The sequence below is a fragment of the Porites lutea genome, chromosome 4 (genome assembly GCF_958299795.1).
Source record: "Porites lutea chromosome 4, jaPorLute2.1, whole genome shotgun sequence".
NCBI lineage: Eukaryota > Metazoa > Cnidaria > Anthozoa > Scleractinia > Poritidae > Porites > Porites lutea.
This window is the reverse complement of record NC_133204.1, coordinates 39,797,323-39,807,221: the sequence shown is the minus strand read 5'-3', so window position 1 is coordinate 39,807,221 and position 9,899 is coordinate 39,797,323. Positions and strand designations below refer to the sequence as shown.

Sequence of the window (9,899 nt, the reverse complement as noted above, 5' to 3'; positions counted from 1 at the left end):
GTTTTCTTTCTTAGAGAAAGGTGTTAATAGGATTTCAACCGGTCTTCGTCCTTTGGATTAACATACTGGAATACATAATACAATTTGCAGCGGCGAAGCTTTATTCTGTTGTCCGCAAATTTGTTTATATGAGTTAATAAATCCTCTATCTCCGAATAAATATTTCATTAAAGAACGCCGGTGCGGCGTCGTAGGCATGCGCTGTAAGCAAAAAGCAAAACACCTGGAAGTTATCCGGAACATCACATACATGTACATGTACATTACATGGCATGAATTGCAGACTACTCGTGCCATAAGCTGGCGATTCAAAGAATTCGCCTTCGAATGGTTAACGAGCGTTCGTTGGGAATCAGGTTTTGTTTGGAATTAATCAGAAGAAGCTCGATGATATCTTCTTAAACAACCGGAAGAAAAAATCATGACTACAAGGCATGAAAATTGCTGGCCCTAAAGATGCGGTAAATATTCCGTTTTTGTTTTCAGAACGCACTTTTGATTTTAAAGCTTAAACAGGCAAAACATCGTTATTTTGTAGAGCAGTAACATAACAGAGGCACAAAAAATATAGGCGAATATACAATTAACAGCAGACAGAAGACCAGTTATTTGTGAATGTAATGCACATTGTTGTAGCTCGCAATAGCCTCACATTATAAAAAGTAAACTTCGCAAGTAACCCAGGTATCTAGATGTTTCATTTTAGGCCTTCGTTTTTTCCAGCCAAAATATTCTCGGCGAATTGTGTCGTTAAAAGGACTTCCTCGGTTGATTGTCCCGCTACCAAACGATATGAGATACTCTGGTAGCGATTTTTATTAGCCCGCGCCGATTACCCGATTAACATCTATTCGCTTTCATTCAAAACACCAACAAATTTTTTAAAAGAAGAAATAAGAAATAAAATTATGACTAAAATTGGACGAAATAACATTGTTTTGAATTCACTGAGTGTGATGTCATACTGTGAAGTCAATAAAGGTATACGTATATTTAAATTTTTACTCCACAGATGCGACAGAAACCACCGGTGTCGTATAAGATAAGATTTGAAACTTAGTGCACTGTTTTTTTTTTTTTTGTTTTTTTTAAAGGAACGTTCCTAAATATGCTTTGGTGATAAAAATTATACCAATGCTGAAATGATAGCTATTTGTAAAAAAAATAATACTATTTAGAAAATTGTGTATATAACTAAAATTATACATGATTCAAACACTGGGCGACTAGATCACTTGGAAAACCCAATCTGCATCAAACAATTGTTATTATATTCCTTCAATTCTTTATTCAGGAGTCCTGGGCCAATTCTAAAGAGCCCTCAGAACAATTTCATTACCAATTTTACATTTGCAGCGATCCCTAGTAAGGCTGATATATGTTTACAAAAAAGATAAGCCAATTAAGTAAACATTGATAATTTTTTTTTATTAATTGGCCAGCGATACACAATACTACCTTAACATAAAGTGCGTGTGTGTTTTTATTATCACTATCATTTTTAACTTCTCTAAACTTACGGAGAAACCGTTTCACTTTGAAGTTGCAAGCGGTTAAAACTATTTTAATGAATACAATCAAAGTTCAGGCTTTGCTCTATAATTACCCTAACCCTAAAATAGTATTCTTTAAAAAAGATAGACCCCGACCCAGACCCACGACGGGACGAGACCACCGGTTTCCTTGCGAAATGACGTCTGAGAAACGAGCGCAAAAATTCCATACTGATGACGTGTCACTACCCCAATCTGGATAGTGCTTCTGATTGGTTGAAGCATATTTTCCTCGCGGCATGACCAATCAGAAGCTCTACCCAGATCTGGGGACTGACGTGTCATCAGTATGGAATTTCTGCGTTCGTTTCTCGAATGTCATTTCGTGGGGAAACCATATAGATGGCGTTACGAAAGGTCGGCTGTTTTGTCAGGCTAGTTTTATTTGCATTTGTAATTTTTCACAGGAGCGGAGAAGTTACAATGAGGCGAATCGTCTTGATTTGCTATGGATTATTCGTTACTATGACTTTAATGTCAAATGCATTGTTTGTCTCTTGGGACAAGAACGCCAATTTGACCAAAGATGACATTTTTATTGCTTTTCGGCAAATTTACGTGCCTAAAGTATTTGGTTCGGTGACCCCAGCCTTCAGAAATCTCACCTCACATTCACTGGATGAGAGATGCAGCAAGGGGATGGCTCTCTCAATATCATGGAGCCTGCACGAGCCCTATTCAGGAGTCCTAGGTCCAAAAATTGGCAAGCAGCTTGGTTTTGCTGCACGCGGGATATTTCCAAGTGAGTATGAACCCTATCAAACAAAAAATTCTAATTTGTAGCTTTTTCCAGGCGTTCAGATGGTGGTGTGCAGCGCAAAGCCAGAGAGCGGGGAAAAAATAAGATGGAAAGAGGGGAGGGAAAGAAGGAGAGCGTTCCTCCGCTCTAGCCCCCTACCTCTCCCCTCTCTGTTTTTCCTTTCACATCTCTTTGCGCCGTCCCCCAATCTAAACGCCTGGAACAGACTATCTAATTTGTGGATTTTGACACCAGATTTTCATGTAAGACCCTGGAAAAACTACGCCATTTCTAATGTTTAAGAGTATGAAAAAAGGAAACAGAAAAGAGAAAGATGAAATTTCAGTTTGTGATATAACGTGGTGTGGAACAATCGGGAAAGTAACAATCATTTTCACGACAAACGGTAAACGTCACTTTGTACCACGTGACCAAACTTTTTCCCTTTACTTCAGTATTGTCTATTGTTTATTGTATATTTAGTCTGAATAAGTAGTTTTCAGTATCAGGCTCATCCATAAGGAATCATTTCGCACGGTTTTGACAGCTCATGGCTAATGTTAGCCATCAATAACCCGAAATTTGACGTTTAGTTTTCAGGGGATCAGTTACTCTGGGTGCCAGAGGTATTTTTCTTGCGTGCAGTTGTCGACAGCAGGTCAAATACCTTCGGCCGAAGCCACGAGCCTTGACCCGCGATATAAAAAAAAATTTAACCCGGCTTGACCGACCTAAACCGGTAACGGCGCATGAAAAGTCTTTTTTCACCCAAGCCTAGAATACCGGACAGGGGAATTCCATTCGTAGCCTGCCAACGAAGACGTATTTCCAGTTGCCGCTTGTCTCCACCGGAAATAGTCTACGTTCGCGGAGGCTACAATTATACCAAGAACAACTCATAGTGCAGTCACCCAATGTTTGAGCGTTACCTTTCACTTCATTTTTCTCTCCATTAACAGATGTCGTTCAACAGATCGTTCGATATTGTTGCAATAAAAGTGAAATTGTCTATGGAAGATTCCTTAAAAGTATTCGAGAAGCAGAAGACCACTTTTCAGAACAGATGTACGACTTTACATTTCCCGTGTACGTATCAAAAATGGATAAAGATCTGTATAAAGATCAACCGTTCGTTACCGTGGTAGCAGCACCGCGAGTCATGCTTCTCGTGTATGACAGTCCTCAGGTAAGGTGAAATACATTAAACCTTCTTTAGCACGGACTGCGTTAGCAACGACACAAGGGAGGGGGGCTTATCATTAAACATAACCTGGGGTCCGGAACAGCCAATTCGTAAAGAGGATTCCTCTATTTAAAGCAGAACTGTTCAATCGGAGCAGTCTTTTTCTAAATACTATGAACAACAGGGTTGGATTTTTAGCGAAGACTCTCGAAAAAAGCCTGTTTCGTTTTCAAGATGACCATCCTGGCCGGCCAGTTCAGACTTTGGGTAAAACCAAAAGCGCTCTAATTATAACTGTCCGTCTTAGAGAGGTTTCCCCCTACAGAGCCTGAGTCAAGGAAAACGACTGATAAAAGGTAGAAACCAACTCAAAGTGACCGTTTTATGTAGAGGTGTCCGCTAAAAGCGAGTTGACTAGTGGTAAATCAGTGAATGCCATTTGTAAGTTAAACAAAGATCTTTTAAATAATGAGAAGGAAGAGTTTCAGGTTTCAAAAGGTTGTTTTCATTTTTCCAGGGGCAGTAACTGATTTATTGTCGAAATATATTATTAATTATAACCTTTTTATGGCCGCTCACGATAAAGGACATTGCAGAACAGATTAGCACTTGTTGAGGCTGACGCGGCAAGGCCTGACCTGAGAACTAAACTGACAACATCTACGTACTCCTCTCGGCGACGCTTACGACGCACCAGGGGCGTAGCTAGGGGGGGGGGGGGGGGTCCTGGGGTGCCCGTGACACCCCCCCCCCCCCCCCCTTAGTAGGCCTTTCTTTGAGCAAACAACCTACAATATTCAGGTGGCGAAAACGCCATGACAATATCTTGGCCGTAAGAGCCATTGTTGAAAAGCCCCCTTTTTTAAAATTTGTTTTTTTATAAAGTATTTGGGTCAACGGCTCTTGTCTTTAGTTAATATGGGCGTGGAGGTCGACATGACAATCTGGTGAGTAGCCTCTGTGACCCCCCCCCCCCCCCCCCTTGAATAATCCTGGCTACGCCCCTGCGCACGCAAGCTAAGTCCTCTCCATCCAATATTTAGATTAGCTTGGTTATTCCTACTGGCATTTAGGAACGCCCATCAAGTCTGCAAATAGAGCCTTTGTAGTTACCTACTATATATTGTACTGAAATGAGAGTTCTTAAAAATAAAAGAAAATTGCCACACGGATCGAGTCTAAAAGAATTGAACCTTCTTGTTCCACAGAAAACAAGGACGCAAAATCTTGCTGATACGATATTTAATGCCTGGCCATTCTTGATATTTATATTGGCTGCCGCGGGAGCATCTGGAATGTCCGTCTGGTTATTGGTATGATAAAATTATACTGGACTAGATTATTTTGAAGTAGAAAGTCATAATCTAGGTATCCATTCTTATAAGCCATTTAGAATTAATGATTTCTTTCAGTCTGCTTAAGATAGTGAAAATGCCGGACTTTGAGTTGTCACTGGACTGGAATATGATGACGCAGAAATAGAATTTACTTCTGAAAGTTTTTCAGAAAGATTTAACAATCATGGTAACCGAAGGAAGGGATCGGAGGCCAAATTCAAAACTAAATCCACTTATGGCGTATGGAAAGCTCAAAATGTCTTTTTTGAGGTCTCGATTGGATTTTGGAAAGCTAAATAACTCAAAATTAAAGCCAAGTAGTAAAGTAACAATAAAGCAAAAATAGTCGCGAAAAAACCCTGGAATGTCACCGCACTAATTAAATGCCTGATAATCAGTTCTCAATTGATTTGTTTCCTCGTAGGAGTATGTCTTCTTCTCGTCAGAATTTTCTACCACATTCGTCCATGGAGCCTGGGACGGGTTTTGGTGGGCCGTTGTTACCATGACAACTGTCGGGTAAGTGATCTAAAAAGGGCCCATTTGTCTGCTCTATATAACACCCTGATGAAAATGATTCGGTGTCGATTTTGTTATTCTTGTTGCATATTTCCACATTTGTCTATTCTCACTCCCCGCCAAATTACAACGCGTTTCCTCAAAGATTTCCTTACATATTTAGAAGTCAGACGAACCAAATTCCCAATTATTTTTCTCTAGCTGTGCAACCCACTTTTGCCTCTACCAATGAACAACCGGACGACAATGATACGTCTATTAAGCGAGCGAAGATTTTGCTCCACAATATCGCGGAATTTTACAGACGTTTGTATAGGGGTGGTTTGTGCAACTCTACAATACAAACGCCTGTGAAATTCAGGGACTTTAGAAATCTATATCGTCGTTAGTTTTTAACAAATCACTTTCAAACTTGACACATTTACCGATTTTAAGGCGCTCGTTTCAGCCCTGTTCACGAATGTTTGCAAACTGTTTCCAGTCAAAAGTTGAAAAAATCGTGTAAGGGTCTATTACTGCAGTAAGTCATAAGTCATGCTGGTAAACTACAATTTATATCCATTTTCACAATCCATGTTACTATTTTTACTCCCTAAGGTTCGTCTGGTAACTTTCTCTCATTGTCTGTTCTCTGGTACATGACAACCACCAAATACGACCTTCCTATGAAGTCTGCGTTTGCATCTCAGTAAGGCAACTCAAACCGACTAAAATGACCATACAATTACTATGATGTCTCGGACCCAAAACCCTCTGCTTTTCAAAAACAAAGAGCTCCCTAAAATCTTTGTGCCCCCCTAGTTTCCAAAGGCTTACTACGGCCCTGATTTAAAACACCTTTATTTCATTTCTCACCACTTAGGTATGGTGACAGATCACCGAAATCTTTACCTGGGCGCCTCTTCTGTTTTATTTGGATAATCACTGGTATAAACATCATATCCATCTTTACTGCATTGGTAACCGCCACAGTGACGGCATCGACTCGACCTTACTTTAATATTCATGGAGCAAAGGTGGTTTGAGTTCATCTTCCAACAACTTTACTTTTCTTTAGGGCAATATAACAGCAATCCAAAGTCAATTCCCATAGTAACTCAAAAGCCGGATTAAAGCTAAGGCTTTCAGCAATTGGCTCGTCCCAGATCAACAGGCATATAGATACTAGTGTATCAGTATTTATTTTATGCTTATCAAGTGCAAAGAATAAGATCAAAGTCTATTGCTTTACGTATCATCCTTTGCAGGTCGGGGCAGTTAATGGAAGCGAGGAGTTTCGTCTTGGTGTTAGCATCAACCTCGACATGAAAGGTACCACGGCTACTACGTTATGTTTTTTTATTATTATTTTTTGGCGAACATAAAGTGCACTAAGAGCCATTATGGCTCTTGAGTGCACTTACTGAATCTGGATAGCAAATGACTTGTACATCGCTGTTCCTGGATCAATTAATCAATTGACTAGTGACTTGAATGAATAATTGATGTAGCGCACATATGAGATCGGTGGGTACTCGGAACAGTGGGGTGGGGTGGGAAACCTGTGCTTCTTACCCATCCCCGAAGGGAGGTTCCAACCTCGTTCCCAGGTTCTTTCTCCTACTCTCGCTCCGTAGGGACGGGTGGGAGAGAACCCTGGGAACGAGGTTGGGGAGGTTCCCCTATATTCTCGCCATTCCATATGTTCCCCATTAAAAGGTGCCTTTGAACTCTTTAATCTTAAATCATGTGCTTCTCGAAGACAATTACTATAATGAGATCAGAATTTAGCTCAAGGTGTGTAAATCAAATACCTAGGCTTGATTAATGAGTATACTGTAGCACTTGACATTCTTACATAGAAAATCCTCCAAGTGCTGTCGAACTGACGGGATGTTAGGCCCTCGAATCCCTGCCGTCATTAGACTCAACCAATTTTAACTTCCACTGGGTTTAATCAGACTGCGAAACGGCACATATTTTTGGGCAGGTCAAGAACGCTCAAGCGATCTAACGAGAGGCCTGGAGCGAGGGTGAAAATGGAGAGTGAGACTGGGGAAAGATGACCCAAACTTCGTACCTTGAAAAATAGATTCTGAGGGGAAAAAAAGAACCGACTGTTTCGTAGTCAAGTGTTTAATGAGCTGTCCGTCAAATCACCCAATCCCTACCCCTTGGCAAAACTATTTAATATAACCATTACTGTTTCCTTTGGCCTTCACTGAGATTCTGGGGAAACAAAATTCACTGTTTCCCGTCGGAAGGAGCCATTATAGGGGCTATATCACGGTTGCCGTCCGGGGATGTCTTGTTCATTTTGTAAGTAATACCAATTACACTCCCTCATTCGCTATGAAGATTGGAAATTGTTTGTGAATGAGAAAATCACCACTTCGCAGCACACAAATATGTCTCCTGAGCATTATTTCAAACGTTACAAAGAACAAGCAAGTTTTCAAAACCACAACTGCAAATCGTTTCATTCTTCTCCAAGTTTGTCCTTCCGCGCTTCCTTTTGTATTTACTTAGAGTATGGTTTTTATACCTTCTTTTAACGTTTTGAACCGGGTAATTCGAATATTTCACTCAACTTAGTGGCAGTTACCACTATTTGAATTTACATAAATTTCCTGACGCAGCTGCTTTAAGTTTTAAGTGTTTTACCTCTGTTAACAGCATTTGACACCCCTGCAAAAATGACCACAGCACTGATGGCTCAGGAGGTGGACGGAATTCTGATCGACAACTACGCATTGACAAGGTTTTCTAATTGGATGGAGAAGGAACCAATTCGAGTGGAGCGCACTATTGAACATCCAATCACATACGGCCTAGTACTGCCCACAGGGTCGCCAATCACTACACAGTGCGTGCGACGATACATGACAAACTTCGACCATGAAATCTTTGACAATATTGCCAAACACCTCAAGCCTGTTAAGGTAAGGACAAGCATTTAAGGGGGATTATATTCCTTTTTTTGTAAAAGAGGGGGCAATTGATCACAAGGAAGATAAGTACACCCGTTAGTGGCTAAAAGTGGCTCAGGGTCACCTTGGTATGATAGCAAACTGGTTGACCTTAATCAGTTCGCTATTAAATTAATTAACAAGTCCCTCATATCTCTTTCTAATTACGACCCGTGTAACGACCATCCTGTTACTGTGAATGCTTCCTTATAAAAGCCATTGTATAAGGGCTCCCACTCTAATTTAATCCATTTATTTATTTTCAGTAATATTTACTAGTACAATTACCTTTTCAATACACACTCATTTTTACTGTCGTCTCTGTAAAGTATGTTCGTTCGTTTTTTTTTTAGCTGCGAAGTAAGCGTTCCTTGGCCGTACGACTAGGCGCAACAGAGAGAGCAAAAACAAAAACGAGGGGCAGGCTTAAAAGAGATTTTTTTCTCGAGAGACTAAGGCAATATATTCAGTGGTTTACAGAAAGTAATATGTAGCGAATTTATTGTGAACTAAGACGTAGCGGATTCGACAAGTGGCGAAACCGGTTGTTACCCCACCACATTTTTGTTGTCTTCGCACCACCATCGCGGGCACCGGCACTTTTCACCTATGCCAGTAACGATGAGCGTAAATCTAGGATTCATTGACAGAGCAAATACTCCATTTACAGATAAATAGAGTTAGAGCTAACCAGACTTCAAAGAATTTCATTCGGCTGGTTGTGATTTTCTCAGCTGTATTTTAACGTACATGATATTATTCATTCCTCGTCAGAGTAAGAATACTGAAAAGAACTATGCAGTGAAAGAAGCAGAAGGCCTTTTCTATCAAGAACATCTCTTTAGCAACGTGGTCAGGATTGGTGTTGGTGTTGTGTCTGGTCTTGTGTTCATTGGGCTTGTGTGGGAATTTTCATGTCGAAGACGCAAACACGGTATGTCCTGTGTGAGGTACAGTAAATGTGTTGTCTGAACGAACAAGAATATGGATTGATCAATTGGCGAACTATTTCAAAGGCCTTTTTCCAACTGGAGTCGTTATGGTTACATTTCCACCTAGGTGTAATATAAGTAGACACCGTTAAACCGCGTTGTATAATGTGCTATGCATAAGATCCTATGGTATTAATCCAGGCAAAAGATTAATGTTACTTGATCATAGCTGTGGTCACTTTCCTCATAATCATCGTCATTATCATTATCATTATAGTAACCACAATCCTCACAATAGGCCCTTCGGTGTCACCATATTTTTGCTGCCTTAGCCATCATATTAATCACGCAAAGTCTTTCATCATAATTTTCCTCTTCGGCATTGCTATAACTGACATATGATTACCAGTCTGTATTTTCTTGCAGCCAAATCACAGTCAAAACAGCCTGTTACCAAGGAAACAGACACTGAAGTGACTCCTTTGACCAAGGATATAGGAAAGAAAGAAGAGCTTCTCTTTGAATACAACAAATTTCAAAAGCGCTGGATGGACCAGCTGTCAGACTTGAAGAACCGCAAGCCATGATCATCGACAATTAAACCCGATTTGACCTTTTCGATGACAATTTAAACTGTAACCACAGTAAAAAGTTTTAGACTGTAAAGCATCTAGTGCGAGGTAAAACG

General features: G+C 40.4%; 1 protein-coding gene across 1 annotated transcript in view; it reads left to right on the top strand.

The window, feature by feature from the left end:
* Nucleotides 1-263: 263 nt before the first annotated feature.
* LOC140935694 (uncharacterized) overlaps nucleotides 264-9,899 on the top strand; it is a 10,053-nt gene continuing 417 nt past the window's right edge. Inside the window, exons 1-10 of the mRNA XM_073385266.1 lie at nucleotides 264-461; nucleotides 1,961-2,295; nucleotides 3,252-3,478; nucleotides 4,684-4,788; nucleotides 5,237-5,331; nucleotides 6,194-6,347; nucleotides 6,579-6,642; nucleotides 7,987-8,252; nucleotides 9,054-9,213; nucleotides 9,638-9,899. The exon at nucleotides 9,638-9,899 is cut by the window's right edge and continues 417 nt beyond it. Coding sequence (XP_073241367.1) covers nucleotides 457-461; nucleotides 1,961-2,295; nucleotides 3,252-3,478; nucleotides 4,684-4,788; nucleotides 5,237-5,331; nucleotides 6,194-6,347; nucleotides 6,579-6,642; nucleotides 7,987-8,252; nucleotides 9,054-9,213; nucleotides 9,638-9,798 — 1,572 coding nt within the window. The 5' untranslated portion in view covers nucleotides 264-456 and the 3' untranslated portion in view covers nucleotides 9,799-9,899. The remainder of the gene's footprint in view (nucleotides 462-1,960; nucleotides 2,296-3,251; nucleotides 3,479-4,683; nucleotides 4,789-5,236; nucleotides 5,332-6,193; nucleotides 6,348-6,578; nucleotides 6,643-7,986; nucleotides 8,253-9,053; nucleotides 9,214-9,637) is intronic.